Here is a 19,794-nt window from a genome sequence, read left to right as displayed (position 1 = left end):
GGCGCTAGGGCGCGGGAGGAACTGGGCGGCGTATCGGGCCGGGGGGCCAGCAGCGGCGCGCGGTGGTCCGGGTCCACGTGGCGCCCTCTGGTTGGCTCGGGGCGGCGGCGCGATTTGTCCGACGGGCACAGGCATGTCCGGCGGCGCGGAGGGGGAGAGGCTAGGGTTTCATCTGCGCGAAATTCGGGGAGATCACATATTTATAGGTAGAGGGAGCTAGGAGAGTCCAAATGAGGTGCGGTTTTCGCCCACACGATCATGATCGAACGACCGAGAGCATGGAGGGGGTTTGGATGGGCTCATGGGCTGTGGTGAAGAGGGGCTGGGATGCAAAGAAAGAGGGGTTTCGGGCTACGCGGTTAACCGTTGGGGCATCAAACGACCTCCAAATGGAACGAAATTTGACGGGCGGTCTACCGGTGCTATACCAAGGCCACTTGGTAAATCTTGGTCCATTCCGAGAACATTTTTATCCCGCTCACGAAACAAGGTCTGAGAGGGGCGACGGGCACATGCGAGTGTGGTTGGGCTTAGAACGAACAACGGAGATAACCGGGGGAACCCGAACGGATCCAAGTTTTGAAAAACATGCAGATGAAATGCAGATGATGACATGGAAAAATGCAACACGCAAGCAAATGACATGGCAACGACAACGAATAACTGGAAGACACCTGGCGCATCGGATTCGGGGCGTTACATCATGTCATGGAGAATAGTATAACCCCATGAAATCCCCTCAAAACCATTTTTGTCCATTCTGAAGTTTGAGCGACTTTACATTGCCAAACATGTCCAAATGTTCTAAAACCTTGTGAACATGCTCAAATGGTCTAATCATTCATCTAGACCAAATGGCACAAGTTGGAGAAAATTTTATATTGATCAAAGTGCCCCAAAACCCTTCCTGTCCAGAACCAAATTTGAACAACTCTACATTGGCAACTTTCTCCTTTTGATCTCACCTTTTGTGGAAATGCTCAGAACCTCAAATGATGACACTACACCAAGTGGTGCATCAAGGAGAATAGATTTGCATGGCTAAATCTTGGAAAGTCCATTTCTGTTGATTTCTAGGGTTTACCAAACTTGCACTGTCAACTTTCTTCAAATGAGCTCCAACTTGGTGATCAACCTCATTTCTATATCACACTTGATCCTGTTAATCTTCATATCATTTGGAATCCATTTGCTTGCCCAAACCACGATCAAACACCTTCTGGCAGAAACCTAAAATGCATGTTTCGTCCATTTCCACTAATCTCCATGAGCTCAACTTTTTCCCACAACCCCATCTGGTCCTCCTCTAACCTCTGCATCTTTCCCTGCCCGAGGAGCCATGATGATGGGGGTGGAAAGCTCTTTTTCCCTCTCTGGAAGCACCACTTCTCTCTCTTCAACCTCCTTCCTCACTCCAGTGGATCCCCAGGGCATTTAATGCCATTGTCACATTGTTTACTCCCCCTGCAGCTGCCAGACACAAGTGGGCGTGTGAGGGCACGAGAAAAAGCCGCGGGTGCCGGCCATTTGCGCGCTCTGGAGCACGTCAGCGTGCTCCCGACCGTTGACACCACGCTCCCCCACCACCTCAAGCCTCACCCTTGCGCCAGTCCAGGTGCCTCGACGTCCGCAACACGCCATCATGCTGGCCCCCTCCTCTCTCCCTCTCGCTCGCCTCTAGCAGCACGCGCGCCAGAGCCGCCCGAGAGCCCCAATGGGCAGGCCCACATGCGCGGCGCTCTGCCACTCCCCTGCTCTCTCTCCCTCTCCTCCTCCCTCGACTTGGACCACGCCCACGAGCGCCGTGGACAACCCCTCTTCCTCCCTCCTCGCCTCCCGAGCCGTTGTCGTGGCCACCTGTGCGCCGCGTCCACGGTGAGCCACGGGTCGGCTACTTAAGGCCACCCCCGAGCCCCCTCTCTACTCCTTTGGCTTTCTCTCCCTCCCGTGCACCCCCTGGACCAACCCACTCCCCTCCTCGCACTCACCATCCGCCACCATGGCCGGAGCCTTGCCGTCGCCCCCCTCCTAAATTCGCACCCAACACTCCTCCTCCTCCCCTCCTTTCTCCACTAGGAGAACCCCCTGACCACAACGGAACCCCTCACCACTTCTCCCTCTGCTCCGGTGCCCCATAGCACCAATGTCGCCATCGCCGTCGGCCTCTCCCGCCGCGGGCGACGCCCTACTAAACCCGGTGGCCCTGGGCGACCGTGCCACCCACGGTCGGATGCGGCCGGGTCCCCTGAGCACGCCGATGGGCGGAGCATCGCCGGAGATGCCCTGCAGCGCCGGCAAGCCGCCGTCAACACCGCCCCTGCCTCTGCCCTATTCGAGCGGGAGGAAGGGGATGAACCCGACGGGCGGGGCCCGCCTGTAAGCGACCTGGCAGCCGGGCCACGCTGGCAAGTGGAGGCGGGTTCGCCCTCTCCCGCCTTCAACGTCGCCCTGTCACCCGCGTGGCCGAGCCGCTGGGCCGGCCCAGTTACGCCTCGCCATTAAATCCCGCCCAGTGCGCGCTGCCACCGCTGGAATTTGGCCCATTGGGTATTTCCATTTACTTTTACTTTTTCAGCAAGATTCAAACTTTTCCAGAGACCTCATTTCAAGTCCAAATCTGATTATTCAAATTTTCAGTGACTCCATAAATCAATATCTATTTAATGAGCCATAGTGAACATTTTTGTACTGCCTAGTTTCACCTGGATCTAACAGATAGGTCATTTATGATCCTAAGCCAGCTTCAAAAATCCATAGAATATTCATTTGGACTCCAAATTCAGTGAAACCAATTTATAAATGTTCCAAAAATCATGCCTAATTTAATGGGTACATTTACTCATTTTTATAAAAAGGCATTCTATGGACAACTTGCAGAACCATTAAATCCATTGATTCCATCATATTGAAATGTTCAGAAATATTCACTGATCCAATCCCAATGAAACCACTCTGGTTATTTTTCATATAACCAGAGATGTCCTAGAAAAGTCAAATTAATATTTTTAGAGCATTTTATTTTCTGCCTTGTTGTGTTGCTTACTATAATTGTTTCCAACGTTAGTTGACGAAGTAGACGAAATACTTGGAGAAGGACCAGAAGATTTGAAGACTCTGATGAACCAGGCAAGCAGCTCTTTGACCATGATGAACCATTTTACATCATAATAGCATTTTCGTTGCTTCACTGAGCGCATGATATAACTTGAATGTCAACCTTGCTAGGATTGCCTCCGTTGCATACTCCATTGATACTTGCATTGTTCATGACTCTACCCTTGCTAGAGTTGTGTTGGTGGGTTGTAGAAATATGCTATAGTAGATGGCTACGCAAAGTGGGTCAGGGTTATGCATGGAAAGAAACAAGTGTGGTTTGACGTACTTGCAAACAGCCCCAATGGGTGCCACTGATGCCCCTGGGAGATGATGATGAACTAGGTCACTACTTGGTGGAGAAGTAGTGTACCGAGGTTTGATAGAAGTGTTGTTTACAGAGACGGATTAGATTTAACATTTGTCGACTATCCCAACCTTACATGCGCAACCACTCTACCCTTATATGGGAAAGGGCATTATTGATTACCTAGGCCGATACTAGCTTGGAGCCCGCATTACTAGTGACGGGAGAGTTGCTGGTGCGCTCTCTCGGGACGGTGCCGTGCCAGGTAGGGCGGCCATGACTGTTTTCACAGGGCACCGGACACACCGTTGGTACCACGTGCTTGTGGTATGTGATGAATATGGGAGCGAGGCTCCACAACTTTATGATGTGAAATGTTAGGCACGGGGGTTACTACCAATCCAGTGGACTCCATGTTAGTGTCGTCTAGGGAAAGATAGTGATCGGGTGCTTACCCCGGGTACTTGAGGTACCGCGGTTCGCGGATGACACGGAAGTTCCCCGGATCTTGTGGGTAAAGCGTGCAACCTCTGCAGAGTGTAAAACTATTCGAATAGCCATGTCCACGGTCAAGGACAGTTGGGCGGTGCTATTTAGACTACGTCCATATGTTGCTGACAAACAACACGGTTTGGTAAATATGTTGATATGATTCGTGAGGAAGTCACGATGAGCTTGATAATGAGTCGTTCATAACTCTTTCCTTGATGTTGATGTCTGTAACCTCCCGATTCTTGTTGCAGACACATTCATGTCCTTGACAAATGATGATCATACTTGCATGAGAAAAACTAGCTTTTCGTAAAAATGCCAAATTAGCAGTAGAGCCTTGCATAATTATTTTGTTATCACTCTTGGGTTGCTTGCGAGTACATTCAAAGTACTCATTGGCTTGCCACTGGTTATTTTATTGGCCAGGTATGAAAGAACAGGATGTGATGAAGAACACTTCGGTGACGAACATGCGAGCTAGGACACTTCCCAGTCAGAATGCCTGTAGGGTTAAGGCAGATGGCATGGGTCCAAGTTATCGACGAAGATTTCCGCTGCGGTGATATACTCGAGACTTGACCATAATGGTCCTACTTGTGTAAAACGGTATGTATGGATGTAAGACTCTTGTTATTCAGCTTATGTGTGTTCAATGAGCATTGATCTCTGGGATCACTGTACACGTGCATTCGGTGATCCCGACCTATGAGTCGGGGTCCCCACACGGTGTGTGTGTGATAGAGACATAGAGAGGTGTGAATGTGCAAATAATCATGCATGAGTGAGACATAGACAGATGCTGATACATTGTGTATACATGAGAGAACGGTCTTTTATTTTACTTGTGTGTGTGTGAGAGAGAGAGAGAGAGGAGCATCCGTAACACAACAACCATCTCTCTCGATTTGTCCGTCCCTCGCACGATCGCATGTAACACATGCATCAATGCGCACATTTTGACACCCGCACCCGTCCCCTCCCACCTCAAGGCCCGCACATCGCTCTCTATCTCGCACGCACAATTTCTTCGTGAAAACCCTGTTTAGCATGTAGCTTTCCGTCACATACACACACATTTCTCTCCATAGGTTTGTTTTCTCTCAATATCTGACACACACACACACACACACACACACAAACACACACACACATACACACACACCCTCCCCCACAATTCATCCCCATCCAAGGTTATATGTCGACCACTCTCGCTTGTGCTTCTCTGCACCCCCAGCATGCACAACACCTTAATCTTCAAAGAGGGCATCGAGGAGATCGAAGACGGCGACCACACTGCGCTAGAGAATGCGGGGCCATTTGAAAGCAGGATGATGTGACATCGGCTGACTGACTCCTCCCCCCACCCTCTCTCTCGCCCAAAATTACCAATCCCTCTCTCCCCAGCACAAAATTATCGATCCCTCAACCCACAAGATCCTTCCCCTCTCGTCCATGTTTTTTCAGCTCTCTCATCAAACTTGTTGTCTCTTCTCCTTCCACGTGTATAGAATCCGGATGCACACGCATCTCACGTATATTACATGTCTCCATCTTTCTCACAAACCTAGCTTCTTCATCTCTCTTTGTCTCTCTATCTCTCTCTGTCTCGTTAGGTTTCTCTCCTACTCTCTCGTCCACATACATACAATCTTTCCCGCCCTATCTGCTCCATCTTCGCAAGCTCTCTCTACACGTTTCATTCACACATTGGGATATCTTCAAAATGTTGCTTTTTATAATGGATGATGTAGAGTTATGGTTGGTTTTGTTGCATCCTACAAAGTAATAACTATGAAATGCATTTAGATTCACATTTGACTGGGATTATGTGAGTTTGAGCATATTGTGAAGTCCTATAGACCTCGTATACATCTTGGAATTCGACAATGATTGTAACTATTGAATTGTATAGACCATTACATTCGAAGTCAGTAGCCTAATATATTTATTGCACAATTACAACAAATGGTTAATTCACTACAAACTAAGAAAACAAATGTGTACTCCCTCCATTTTTATTTAAGTCCGCGTGTTAGCATTGGTCAAAGTCAAGTTTTGTAAACTCACAGAAAGTTTATAACAAAAAATATTAACATATACAATAACAAATAAATACCATTAGATTCATTATTGAATGTACTTTCACATCATACATATTTGTTATGGTAAATGTTTATATTTTTCTATAAACTTGGTCAAACTTTAGGAAGTTTGACTTCGGTCAAACCTAATATGCAGAGTTAATAAAAATGAAGGGAGTACTAGTAGTTACTAGTACTACTCGCTAGTTGCTTAGCCGAATCACCCAGCACGCCACACGGGGAGTTCAGTGGCACAAAATTTTGAGGTCGGCGGGAAAATCTCTCGCGACCCTGATTCGAGCAGTGGGAAGTTACCATCATAGCCTTCAGGACAGGCCTACGGATGACACTTGGTAGGTGGCTGTTTTCGTAACTTTAGGTTCACCCTACCCAGCCAACCCCACCCTGGCACCCAGAGTAGTACGGACGTCTGAGTAGTACACCTGAATACTCCCCATTTTCTATCCCCATCGCAAAATAGACTTCTCCACGGCACCGCAGCCTTCGTGCTCCTACCCTTCTACATCGGCGCACTCGTCCACCGCAGCGCATCTGCCTCATCGATGACCTCATACGCCGCACTGGAGCCGGTCTACCATCGTCGTCGTACACGGAGTCTCTTCCCCGGCACCGTCTTCCACGGTCTCAGATCTGCTTCCAGAAGCCGACGCCAAGCGTAGAAGCACCACTGTCGTGGACAACGAACTGACTCCCGTTGCCGACCATGATGCACAGAGGCCGCGCGACCATCGTTCTCCTCCTCGATTGGTAATGTGTATATTGAATCACTTAGCAGTACATGTGCAGTTCCAATTTTGTTCATACCTACCCTTCAAATTTCCTGGTTGCTATTGTTCCCGTAAAAGTAATTGGTTATACCCTCCATTGTCCAACAGATATCAGCTTATAATTGTGTGTCGCTCCTGTATGGCGTTGTGCTTGTGTAGGTTCTTCATCTGCAACCAGTAGTGTGACAAATGATGGAAAGTTTACACAATATTCCATCATGTAGCCATGTGCAAAGAAAATGGAAATCAGTAATCAAAATGAAGGTTTACACAATATTCCATCATCAAACAAGTCATTAAGCAAATCTCAAAATTCAACAACTGAAAGAAAAGGCTAGGAATCCAAGGGCTTGAAATTCTTTAGTTTCACACTTCTTATTTATTTAAGACCTTTATGCCTAGTCCAATTGATCCATAATAAAAGGCTAGGAATCCAAGGGCTTGAAATTCTTTAGTTTCACACTTCTTATTTATTTGAGACCTTTATTTACTTGAAATTCATAATGAAGGTCTACGCTCACCCCTTATATACTTGAAAATTTGCTTCACGGGGGAAGATTGACCAGAGCGAAAGTCTACTTCAGCCGCGGTTATCTTGGGGACAAGTGAGTTATCCACGTCGTCTCATTTGCGGGCATCCTTCCTAAGAACAACTTCATTCTTGATAGCATCACGGAAATACAAGTCATCACGAACTTGATGATGCACACCTACAAAAAATGATAAGCGAACAGTTAGTCTAGTTGTTGGAGAATTTTGTAAAATTAAGAAATATAAGAGATACTGACCTTTAAGAAAGTGAACATTGTGGCAAGTTGAAGAGTAATGTATGCATAAAGTTGTTGCCCCCGTGCTAAGAAGAGTTTTTGTTATCAATTCTCAAGTTAGTAATAACATGACACTAAAATGGTACGACACTTCTTAAGGAAAAAACTTACTGGATAGTTGATCAACCTTCATCAAGGTTGCCATGATTAAGCCAACGTTTGCTTCGGCAGAAAGAAGTTCATTCCAATGGCGTTCAGCTAGTTCTTAAAAAATGTGTAGGAAGATAATTCGCATGCCAGTGTCGATCAGTGCTACTTCCCTCATGCGTAGAGGGGAATATGTATCATGGTCAACTGGGCCCACGTACATGACTACACCAGCAATATCTATTATTAACAGAGGAAAGGAACACAAGAAGGATGATTACATCGTCCAAAACAAAGTGTGCTTAGGAGGTATTACCTGTGGAAAGAGGTGGGGTATGCGACTGAGGTACATTAGCAGTGACACTTTTTGCTGCAACTTTCTTTTCTAGTCGGGCCAACCGGAGCTTCTGCAGGTGTTGAGCTTTCTTCTCTTCGGACAGACCGGTGTACCAACCTTGTTTTTTGCATGCAACATTAGTAACCGCAGGTTGACGATCAGAATTCCCGGAGCTTGCAGTTGTACCTGAAATAAGTGGCAAAAAAAGGAAAAGAAATGGATGATTAAATTATGCATGATGCAATGCAGTAAAGTTCCAGAGATTAGGAATGTATCATATCTACCTGTGTTGGTTATATCGGTGAAACACGTACGTTGCAGAGACAAACATGAAGAAGAATGTTGTTGAGATACTTGCTGACAGTTGGCATTAGCAGCCTTTTTCTCAGCCCGTGCCTGATGCCATTTCAGAAGGTATTCAGCCTTCTTTTCATCAGACATTCGGGCATACCATCCCTTGCTGCCCTGCGGTTTTATAGCATGCACAGTCTCATACGCGTGATTATCTTTCCCTGATGTGGAATTGTTTGTAAGGTCCGTAAACTGGGAACGATCATGATTCTCTGACAGCGACGGAGAATCACCGGAATAAGTATGTTCGCATCTGCTTGAAGAGTGAAATCCGTATAACGGTGAGAGAAGTCGAGGTAAGGCAAAGTTTAGGTAATCACCTAAATTTAACGGTGAAAAAAGTTGTGGTAATGCAAAGTAAACTATGTTTCCATCAGATTGGGTAGCAGCTTGCTGAAATTGTGTATTTGCTGAAACGAACATGAAGCAGCAGGTATCTGAAAATAGAAAGAATACAGGGGCAAACCAACGAACCGAGGGGCGACCGACGGGCATCGGTGCGGACGCCCTCAGGCAGGCAGCGCCCCAGGCGGCGGCGTCCCCGCCGTCCAGCGGGCGGGAAGGCGTCGGCCCTGCCGTCGAGGCGACGGGAAGGCGGCGGCGGCGGCCCTGCCGTCCAGGCGACGGGAAGGCGGCGGCGTCGGCCCTGCTGTCCAGGCGGCGGCGGCGGCCCTGCTTGAACGGCGGCGGCGCAACGCGATGGGGGTGTGCGACGCGACGGGGGCGCAGCGTGGGGCGGATGGAGGCACTGGGGCGGCGAAGGAGCGACGGGTCGATGCGATGCGGCGGTTCCTTTGCTGCGAAAGGAAAGGGATCAAGGAGAGGATAGAAACGATTGATTAGCGCTAAACGTGTTTAGTCGCTCGACATTAGGACAATAAGGACCGTTGGATTAACGCGATCAGATGGTTGAGATATGTTGGATCTGCCCATTTGAATCTTTTTATATTGGTACTAGTAGACTGCCCGTGCGTTGCCACGGGCTAACAAAACACCTGAAAAGGATAAATATGCTAACAAAAATGTATATACAAAGAGAAATGTCATGTAGGAGTCATACATTGATATGAATCAATGTTCTAAATAGCGGACTATGCCAAATAGCGGCGGCCCTCCATATCATCTATTGTGACGCTATAGACCGCTATACCCAGCTATTTTGCAAGTTTAGCGGGTTATGCCATTGTCTCTGGCTGATCAAACCGTTATAGACAGGCTATAGCTAGCCTATAGCAGGCTATTTAAAAATTTGATATGAATAGTCATTAAATATCAATTCAGCACAACTGACAATCTATCATCTGCTCCAAGATTAACACATGTGCTTATCATACATCAATCTATTCAGGAGTGTTACATTATCAAACAATTTGTTGAGCACATGGTAGCTATATAAATAGTCCAGATCTCGTTCATGTTGACAGAAATTAGCAATGCTCACAGCTACATACGAAATCGGCCAGAGACAATTTTCTAGCTTCTTTCTATTTTTACAGTGTCACATGCTGAATTTCCAAAGATTGAACTTCTTAATAATGACAATCCTTCATGTCTATGTAGGAGCTTTATGGTCGATCTGGACAATAAATTGCTCCGATGCTGGCGAGAAATCTTCCATTCGAGCTTCCATCGCCCCTCCGCCGCACAGATCTGGCCATCTCCACTCACTCCCCTCATAGGCGGCAACTGCTTGATATGTTAAGACACTCATTGTCGTCCCCACCCACTCCCCTCATAGGAACATTGAACCGTAAAAATATTATCAGCGTATTAGGCTTGCATCATGAGTTATATCTTCGCTTCTATGAACACATCAAGACATAGAGCTTTTGTGTTTGGTAAGAAAATTAAGCAGATATGAAGGTAAAATGAAATCATCAATATAATTCCCGCATACACTACTACATGGAATAACATGGAACCGAGGATAAAGTTTAATTTAGTACTCCCTCCATTTCTCAATATAAGGTGTATTATTTTTTAAAAAAGTCAAACTTCTCTAAGTTTGACCAAGTTTATAGACAAAAATACCAATATCTAGAATACCAAATCATTATCACTAGATTCAGCATGAACTATATTTTTACATTTTATATATTTAGTATTATAAATCTTTATATATTTTGCTGTAAAGTTGGTCAAACATAGACAACAGTTGACTTTTTGAAAAACTAATACACCTTATATTTAGGAACGGAGGGAGTATTTGGTAGGTTACACATTATAATTTGTCTTCAAACAACCAGCAGAGAGCAACTTAGTTAAATTGTCCCATTATGAGGACAAAAAAAGAACCTTCCTAAGTCCTTCCTACCTTTTGTATTGCCTGCATTTATAGCACAGACTTAACTTTTGCAATCAAGATTTGAGTTTCCAATTAATATGATGTGTTGCAGATTTTGTAGAGTGAAGGTTGAATTTGCCTCTTATTACCTTCCAAGCGATTTGCTTTGCATGGTACCCAGTCGCTATATGGTCGGAATCCGATGAGAGCATGACTTTATTGTGATCATCATCTTCGTACTGTCAAATGGTATTAGGAAAAGAAGAAACCTTAGAGAACTGACAGTGATATAGGTATATAGGCACATATATAGAGAATGGAGCTTGAACAGTACCAGAATTTGAGGTAGGTTCGATTTATCAATGGAGCTTGAACAATAGTATAAATTACTGGGCATGACATGGGAAAAGAAAGAGCGATGATATAACTCCAGTTGTGTGACACCAAAATGAGTGTGCATACCACAGTTAAATTTGTGCATCTTGCCTTGTTTGTCCTGAATCTTGAACCCAAAAGTGTTTGATAAGCCTCAAGCCGGAAAGACGGGCTGAACCATGGAGATGTGAATTTAGTTAAAATAAAATATATAAAAAGGGCAACCACTGAAAACTGAATATTTCATAAATTGGAGAGCTAACAGAGAGAGAGAGAGAGAGAGAGAGAGAGAGAGAGACGATGTTTTGTGCTGTGTTCAGTCTACAGCTTTTCTTCTCCCTCCTCTATTTATTGAGTGATTACAATGCTAACTGAAAAAGGGAAAAGCATGACATATCCGAGTTGTGAGTGCCGCCATCCTAGAACTCCTTGCACACCTCTCTGCATCATCGCCGTGACCGTTGTGGCGTGCCATCCCACGATCCAATCATTGCGAGGATCTATCCTAACAATCTAGGACATCGTCACAGCTTGGTATGTTTCTGCTAAAGTTTAACTGAAGAAAACAAGCTGACGAAACTGAGTTCAAACAACTACAGCTACGACTCAAATAAAACTGAATTTTCTGAATATTTCGACAGCAGCTGTTAACTCAGTAATCACAAGACCACCTTTCTAAGAAAATCAGGGTACCAATAGACAAAAGCAAGCATGGAGACGAAGCTTAAATTTTAGAGGGACAACCCATACGTCTACCAGTGTTATACTATTATCAAATAGCAAAATTATGATGAAATTGGATTTCAATGTAGAAGCATATATATAGATTATTTAAAAACATGGCATCGCTATTGTGCATAGTTGAATGTAAGGTGGATTGGGTAAATCTCATGATATACTTCAGCCCATGGCCCATGTAGCCTTGTAGAGACCATTCAGGGAGGGTCAAAATTTAACTTGTCGTTGAGCAGTCTTGGAACATGTTTAAGGTATAAACATGCAAGGCTGCCAAGCCCCAGCAAGACTTCCATGGCGCTGCTGTCAAGAAACATGCCATCAGGGTCTGACACATGTTCCAGGAAGCAAGTGCTCATTTCTTTGCTAGGAAATTTACTTGATAGAAGCTCTATGCTGTAATAACTTTTGTTGCCTTGCCCTGAAACCGTTTCTTCTGTAGGGGCATAAATTGCAGCAAACTAAGATATGACACTCTTTACATGTAAGTGGTAGATTGCATAATCATATGAAGTATAGAAGAATTGAAGGTTAATGGACTTACATTACCGAAGCAAAAATGTGTGCAAAACAGGACACACAACCTGCTCAATTTTACTTAAAATGAAACAAAACAAAAATAGTCGTGATCCAAAGGCCAAAAGGCAATTTAAAAAATGGCATCTTAATAGCATAATATTGCTTACGAACATCTAATAGAGTAGAAACAGGTAGTTCGAAGGAACAATCTATATTTTTGTAGATTAATGAAATCGCCGGTGCTCCTTATGTAACAATTCTGAATTCAAAACCATACTGGAAAGGACACTTTGCCAAAATAAGTAGTACTTAAATTCACTATCTAAACACATGCACTTGGGATATAGCTCCCATTGCTAAACACACACGCACCTGTCAACGCACGGGCATCCAGATAACAAAGATATGTCATTTTTTTGACAAAACAAATATTTCTCGCTTTCTCAAGTGTAACTACATTTACACATGTAGAAGAAAAAGTGGGAGAAATACTGAAGATACAGGGTGTCCGCACAACCTTTATTTCCGGCAAATACGCTCGATCGACGGATGACAGGTGCAATAAGTCAATGAAAGGAAGAGTTCTCTTTGATGTTGGGTCGTGACTTCTTAGAAGGATCCTTATTTGGGTCATGCCCTTGCCTGATGGCTGCACATACGTCACACACACGACGTACCGAACCAGTCATCACAAAGGTATGAACAGGAACAGCAGAACACAAACCACCAGCCCTGGCGCATGCCACGCGCGAACCCCAGCGGGCTAGCGCCTAGCAGCAAGCAGCAGGAGCGTTTGTGCCGGAGGCCAAGGTGGACGGTGAAGACGCACGCCCTGGCGCTAGAGGCTAGCAGTGAGGAAGTCTCATGTGCTGTAGTCTCGGCTGACCTACCTCGAAAAAATTTGGTCCTCCGCCTTTGATGAGCGGTAGCATGCTGACTAAACAGCTCATGAAATTCTAGTCCATTTTACCGGCATCTAAAACAGTAGTATTCGCCTATATCTTTTTTTTCCTATTTATAACAATAGGAATTGTGAATGTATAGACTTTACCTTGGCTTTAATTATCCTGCGGCCATCAAACCCACTGCATATGTCTCAGTTGAACAACAATACACTACAGAAGAGTACTCTTGTATTATCTACTTAATCTAAAAACCATTCGATCTTCACTAAAACTGCTTTCTGAACTCCATTAATGTCATAATAAAAAGTCATGAGGGCGAACGAACCATGATGTGCTTACCATGGCAAAGAAGATGTCACGATAAGGCAAGCAAGATCTGAATTAGAAAGAACCCATCACGTACTGAAAATTCTTGAGTGTGAGAGCACACCTGCTACACACACGGGTAATGAAGACAATGGCAATGGAGGAGAAGATTGAGATCAACGCACCTGTGATGGCGTCCTCTGTGGAGCCGATATTCCGGTCATTGGACCTTGACGCGACCTTGTACTCCACCTGCTCTTCCAAACGAGATATTCCTCACGCCACCCCGCTGCAAATCGACCGCCCCGCCTAGCCTGTTACATGTGAAAAAAAGCTATGACTGTGTCAATTCCTGTAGTATCTCTCAATATACAAGCAACACTACATGTCTTTGCTTATGAAGTTATAAACACCTTTGTATTCGCTAAAAGATGATCATGATATTTCTGTGACAGCTCAAAGTACTGCCCGGCTGAGTGATGGCTGAGCTCGACCGGCGCGCCTCCAACAGCACCAGCGTCCAGACCTACACCTACCTTAGTGTGCCGGTTATCGGCAGAACCATCTCCCTCTACACGCTTTCCGCGGAAACACTGACGACCAATGATTCAGATACCGGATCAAGAAGTACTGCTGGTCTCCATCATGTTGCTGCTGGGCTCGTCTTCGGTGCTGCTGGTGGGACAGTGGCAACTGTTTCATATTCAACATCAACGGAGACGTTTTGATGCAAACAAGTATGATGACAGTGGATAGGCAACATGGAGCCAGCAATTTGATGAGCATTTTTTACGGTCGCACTCCACTTTTCCATGTCTTGGTTACCGGGTTGGGGTCTCCTACAAAAAAAAGGTGAAAATGCATGCTACCATGAATACTGTCTTCAGTACAGAAAATAACAAGCCTAATCCTTGTACATGCTATGGTGTCTTCCCAGGGCAAAGTTTATGTGCGAGCATCCATAACCGAGGTTAAACTGACCTACATAGTTGTCAATCAGCCCTGGGCGCTCTCAACTATAAGCTGAGGCTGCTTGACCAACTACATATTTCTCAGTCTTACAATTTATTGAAGTTTTAATAATATAACCACATTTTAGCCCAAATTTTGAGCGGGATCTCAAAGTCCATCTGCTTGAAGCACACATGAAGGCAAAGTAGAACATGAAAAATAAGACATAAGGAATCAGGACAAGCCTATCAATTTTGTCCGCATCAAGGAGAAGGAGGGTTGCAACGACCAAGATCAGATGCTTTGAAGGCATGCAAGAGCTGTAGGGGTGAAAAGGGATCATGCTCGTACCTGGTTTGAGAGTATCACCATCTGCCTGAGCCTTCTTCAACTCTGGTCATGGCCTGATTGAGCCTACTTTTCTTCATCTACATATAGAAGAGAAGAAACGGTTTGTTTACTTCGAGTAGTTGAATGAAAGATTAGAGAAAGGAATGAGGAGGCAGCCTCGACTGTGAAGACCTGTGGCAGGAATGGGGGTGGAGCGTGCTCATCAGTTGTCACGGCCCATGCTGGCGTCGTGTGGGGATCCGAAGCGACGGCGGCGTCCTGGTGATCCGAGGACACACAAAACATCATTCAAATGAGAATCTTTTACTGACATAACATATTTTGGATTTGTTAGCCCGTGGCAACGCACTGGTTTAAGAATCTTTTACTGACATAACATATTTTGGATTTTCCTTTGCACATGTTTGATTGAGATAAATTTTGAACTTCCTTTGCCCATAGTAATATATCAGAATCAGCGCCCGCAGAGAATGTAATTTTCATCATAGGTAATCCACAATGGAGTATCAATTTCAGAAAATAAACAACATACTGACCAAAATATATTATGAAGTAAACTGTACAAGATTCAGCTTACCTTTTCCTTGGGAAGAACCTTTCCAATCATTTTATTGGTTCATCTGTCTCTAGTAAGGCACAGACCAACTTCCCTCTATTTGTAGTCTGTAGACATGATCCCAGCGTAAGGTTGAGCAAGCAAACAACTCACATATTGCTGGAAATGATTTAGAAATTATATATTGCTGGAAATATCACTGGAATTTTAATTGTCGGAAGCACATAAGCTAATTTCAACCCTTTGTCAAAAGCCAAAATGAAGGCAACCACATCACATCCCGTGAGATAGAAGATTAGAGAACTTACCATCAAGATGGAAACTGGGACGGGTTCCCCTCCGTTGGATGTTTGTAGACGACATCATAATCGAGACAAGTCATACTATGCCTCTGATGCGTCGGATATTACCAAACGGACAACGGAGGCTTCGCCAGTTCACGAACCCATGGCGTCCACTCCTCGTCGACTCTCATTCCTTCGCCGGCATCATGGGTCGGGCATCAACGAACAGTCCCCCATTGCTGTTGAGCACGACCTCCAACGTCACAACACCAAAGTTGCAAATTGTCTTGATTTGACTACAACACAGAAAACATCATTCAAATGGCAGATTATAAATATGCAAGAGAAAATTATATTACGCTATCGGATATATCACACAATCTCTGTTCTTTGTCTTCTCCATGATGCACACAACAAATAACGCTAGATTTTGATCGATGCCTTGAGTTAACTGATGCCTGGTAAATAGATGATCGTGATCCAAAATCTGTACATGTTCAACTATCATTTTATAAGCACCTCCTGTAAGAAGTCTCCAATAGAAAGTAATGTTACTGATGGTTAGGTAAACCTGAACGACATAAAAATCAAGGTTGTACTATTACCGATAGATAGCTAACATGAACCACACAGAACTTTAAAATAACCTTGTTTAGTCAGCCGTATCTCCTCGAACATTGAGCTGGTCCACAAGAGTGCCTCCCCTCAATCTTGAAGGATAGCTGCCAGTAAAGCGGACCGATGTGCATCGTATCATATTGTTCTAGTCATATATAGAACCAATATAGATTATTAAAAAAAAATGGCATAACTCAATCGGACCAATTTATGCATAAATGAGGGTAAATTAATTGGATAATCAAGAAACGAGACAGAGAGATTCAATCACTAATCGTTCCCCTACACAAAGAAGCAATTGATCTACTAATGCATGGCAGAATGTATGTCTTGCCCGAAATCAACATAGGAAGCTCCTTTTCTTTCACCAAACATGAAACATCAAGTGTACCCTACTTGCATACAGAACAAGACCAAGATCAACACATGCCTGTAAAATCGAGACCACCAAATCTGATTCAAACACAAAACAAAAAGGAAGAGCCACCAAGTTAGGCCGCAACCGCCTGGTCGTAACTGCTGCTGCTAGCGGGCATGTGTAAGAGGAAATCAGGCTGCCCCAGCTATACGTTGAATTGCCTGTTTATTACCGAAACAGAAAATTACATATTTTCTATTTGATCAGCAATATACTTGGATCGTCATGAAATGCATTGTGGATATAAAAAAGATCTTTGCCAGTCAGGTGTATAACATCTTCTTAAACTGCTAGTAACCCAGTTTGCTTCAGAATGGATTGTAACATATTCAATAGAAAACACTTGATTATTATCAGAAGCATTCGGATGATGGTCAACGGGCTGGATATGACTTGACTACAGATAAGTTTTACTGACAAACAACCACACCAACTTCTTCCAGCGTCTTCATCTCATAATCACCTACTCAACTTTCAATAGTAGAGCATTGAGCGGCTCCCATGTGCTTCTTGTTCACTGGTTTTTAGAACTGCATCTCCAAATTTCTCCTTGTTCACTGGTTTTCAGAACTACATCTCCAAATTTTGACACAGAAGGCACGATGAGCCATTTGGGAGAACAAATGCAATATAGCAGATAAGAAATCAAATTGGGATTGACCTGCAACGGAAGAGAGGCGATAACAAATCTGTTGAAGATCGAGGAGCGGACACTTGGGCGCAGAGGTACAATGGAGTGGTTCGGAGGCCATAGTCGACGAAGGAGAGAGGACGCGGCCCTGCTCGCAGGCGGCCACCCCACGTGCGTGCACGTGCCCGGCAGTAGCATCTCTCGCTCCCTCTTGTCAGGGATGACCTGATAAACTGGGACCGGGAGGATCGAGGCAGTGAAATCTCACCGGCGACCGGGGTGGAGGGATTGTCATGTCCCAGACGCAGATCTCGCCGTGGCCGCCGCCGAGGCGCCCATCGGCAGCCCTCGGGTAGATCGAGCAAGACGATGAGCGCGTGAGGGCGGATGTCTTCCAGGTCGTTGTGCACTTCCCCTCCCGGCTGCCTTCCGCCGCCTCTGCCGGACGAAGGCGAAGGCGGATCTCGGCAGCGGTGTCCCGATGGCAACCCGGAGGCCTGCAACGATGGCGGCGGCGCCTCCTTGAGGACCTCGGCGCCGGCTCCTCGATGACTGCTCGGCGCCGGCAAAGGGATCCGTGGCTAGCGCCTGGTTTCCATCGATGTCGCGAATAGATCGGCGGCGTTTCAGGGATCGCGGTGGCGGTGGCGGCGGCGGCATGGCTCCCGTCGTTGTAGCGAATAGATGAGGGCAGCCTCGATCGTGAGGTTTCTTTCGTGCGAGGGGTCGTCGTTGGCGACGAAAAAAAACCGGAGGTGTGAGGACGACGAAAAAAAACCAGCGAAAATAAACCGCGGAGACTATTCATTAAGTCGTCCATTAAGAGTAGAGATAGATAAGTTACGTGGGAATTCAAATTGGGTTAAGTCATTTTCTTAGCCGTCCGATTGCAATCTAACGGCTTCTCTATCTTCCTCCTCTTCTAACCCTCCTTCCACCAACTCATCTAGCACCAGCCAAAACCGCCTGCTACCAACATCCGCCACCGGCAACCCCGGCCCGCACCATAAACCGTCAAGCCTCAAACTCCCCTTCACTGACAACGATGTTGCCGCGTCATCTCCAGCCTCGGGCCACTCTTCACTCGGCCTCAGAGCTCCACCTCGCCTCCCTTCTCACAGAAAATTGACTTACAACAATTTGTTTTACAATCATATTCTTTACAAAAAGAACTCGGATCTCTAGTAAAAGTAGTTCAGCACAAGTGGACCTCCGAGCGACCAATAGCACCGGCAGAATGAGCTAAATACCCTCACCGTTTGTTCAATCAAATTTCGTACACATGTTTTCACCCCACAAAAAAAATACAAGATTTAAAACAAAAGAAGATTCATTCTTCTAAGACGAGTACCAACCTTTTTAACTGATGGCACACGTATATAACAAAAATCGATGAATCAGTACCAACCTTTGAACCGATGGCACCAATATATAACAAAAATCGATGAATCAGTACCAGCTTTTGAACTGATGGCACAAGCATATTTATATCTATATCTATATCTATACCTACTAATAAAGCAAGGTGCGTTTTTCTAATTTTTTCATCCGTTCACCATAAAAAATATTTTTCTTATATCCGAGGTGGTACTAAATTTTCGTGCTCCATCTGCTAAAAAATAAAAAGTTTTGTCCGGAATTTCGTACGTCGGCCGCGCGCACTAAGGCCCAGAAAAGCCACTCATATATATCCTGCGCACGCAGCTGGGAAACCTTATTTTTTACTCAGTGCGACATATAGTTGGAGCTTCCCATCGGTCGCTGGGCTGGCCCATTTTTATTTTCTGTGTGTTCTTTTTCTATTTTTATTTTTTCTCTTCCAATTTAATTTTTCCTTTTCCCATAAATTAATTTAATAAATTTCCCAAAATTTCGTTTTTGTACTATTTTTTGTTAAATCTTAGAATTTGAAAATTTGTTCCCACTTTCAAAAACATTTGGAAATTGAAATTTTTATTTTTATTCTAAATTTGTTTGAAAATAAAAAAAGTTCGCATTTTAAAAAAATTGTAATTTTTTCTAGATTTCTAAAATAAATTTCATTTAAAAAACAATAAAAAATCAAAAAATATTCATTTTATCGAAATGTTCACAAATTCAAAATAATGTTCGTGATTAAAAGAACATTTTTGAAATAGATTTGAATGTTCAAAACAAGTTCCAATTTTAAAAAATTGTTCATAAATTCGGAAATGCTCGTTTCTCCGACTTAAAAATGGTCATGTTTTCAAAAAGTTTTTGTGAATTTAAAAAAATCTTTCTATTTCAAATTTTGTTTTCCTTATTCTTCAAATTATACTTTTATTGAGAAAAAAAATTCTCACATGTTTTAAAAAATATCAGGTCACCACAACCTCGACAAGGAGGCGGACCTGAAGGAAAAAAATGCACGAATTGAATAGTGGCCGCCACTCCCACCAACCCCATTACTATAAAGATCTCGCGGGCCAAACATGACCCACGAGAACACCACAACTCTCTGCTCTATCGCCCCACTA

The 19,794-nt window shown here is 44.5% G+C and overlaps 1 protein-coding gene and 1 long non-coding RNA gene across 7 annotated transcripts; both read right to left on the bottom strand.

Annotated features, from left to right (window-relative positions):
* Positions 1-7,111: 7,111 nt before the first annotated feature.
* Positions 7,112-9,410, bottom strand: LOC119350209. Its single transcript, XM_037618149.1, has 4 exons — positions 9,359-9,410; positions 8,297-9,160; positions 7,992-8,198; positions 7,112-7,471 (listed from the first exon to the last, which is right to left on the bottom strand). Exons 1-4 carry the CDS (start codon positions 9,408-9,410, stop codon positions 7,386-7,388), a joined length of 1,209 nt encoding a protein of 402 aa, XP_037474046.1. The 3' UTR covers positions 7,112-7,385.
* Positions 9,411-9,606: 196 nt separating this feature from the next.
* Positions 9,607-18,007, bottom strand: LOC119322492. 6 transcript variants are annotated; one of them, XR_005155675.1, is made up of 10 exons: positions 17,327-18,007; positions 15,654-17,235; positions 15,367-15,452; positions 14,961-15,047; positions 14,790-14,866; positions 13,901-14,326; positions 13,673-13,801; positions 10,982-13,557; positions 10,797-10,886; positions 9,607-10,049 (listed from the first exon to the last, which is right to left on the bottom strand). It is a non-coding gene; the product is annotated as an uncharacterized LOC119322492 (long non-coding RNA). The 6 variants fall into 6 exon arrangements; XR_005155685.1 differs by having other exon boundaries at positions 11,110-13,557; XR_005155673.1 differs by having other exon boundaries at positions 10,797-13,557.
* Positions 18,008-19,794: the final 1,787 nt, after the last annotated feature.

Source organism: Triticum dicoccoides, chromosome 1B, assembly GCF_002162155.2.
Source record: "Triticum dicoccoides isolate Atlit2015 ecotype Zavitan chromosome 1B, WEW_v2.0, whole genome shotgun sequence".
In the NCBI taxonomy this organism is placed as follows: domain Eukaryota; kingdom Viridiplantae; phylum Streptophyta; class Magnoliopsida; order Poales; family Poaceae; genus Triticum; species Triticum dicoccoides.
This window is presented reverse-complemented; position numbering and strand designations above follow the sequence as displayed.

Bases quoted from the DNA above. Each gene is read 5' to 3' on its own strand.
- LOC119350209 (XM_037618149.1), bottom strand. From the start codon at position 9,410: ATGACATTTCTCTTTGTATATACATTTTTGTTAGCATATTTATCCTTT. The intron at 9,161-9,358 runs GTGTTTTGTTAG...TTCCTTTCGCAG, and splicing joins AGCATATTTATCCTTTTCAG to CAAAGGAACCGCCGCATCGC. The intron at 7,472-7,991 runs GTAATACCTCCT...CATTTTTTGTAG, and splicing joins TACCCCACCTCTTTCCACAG to GTGTGCATCATCAAGTTCGT.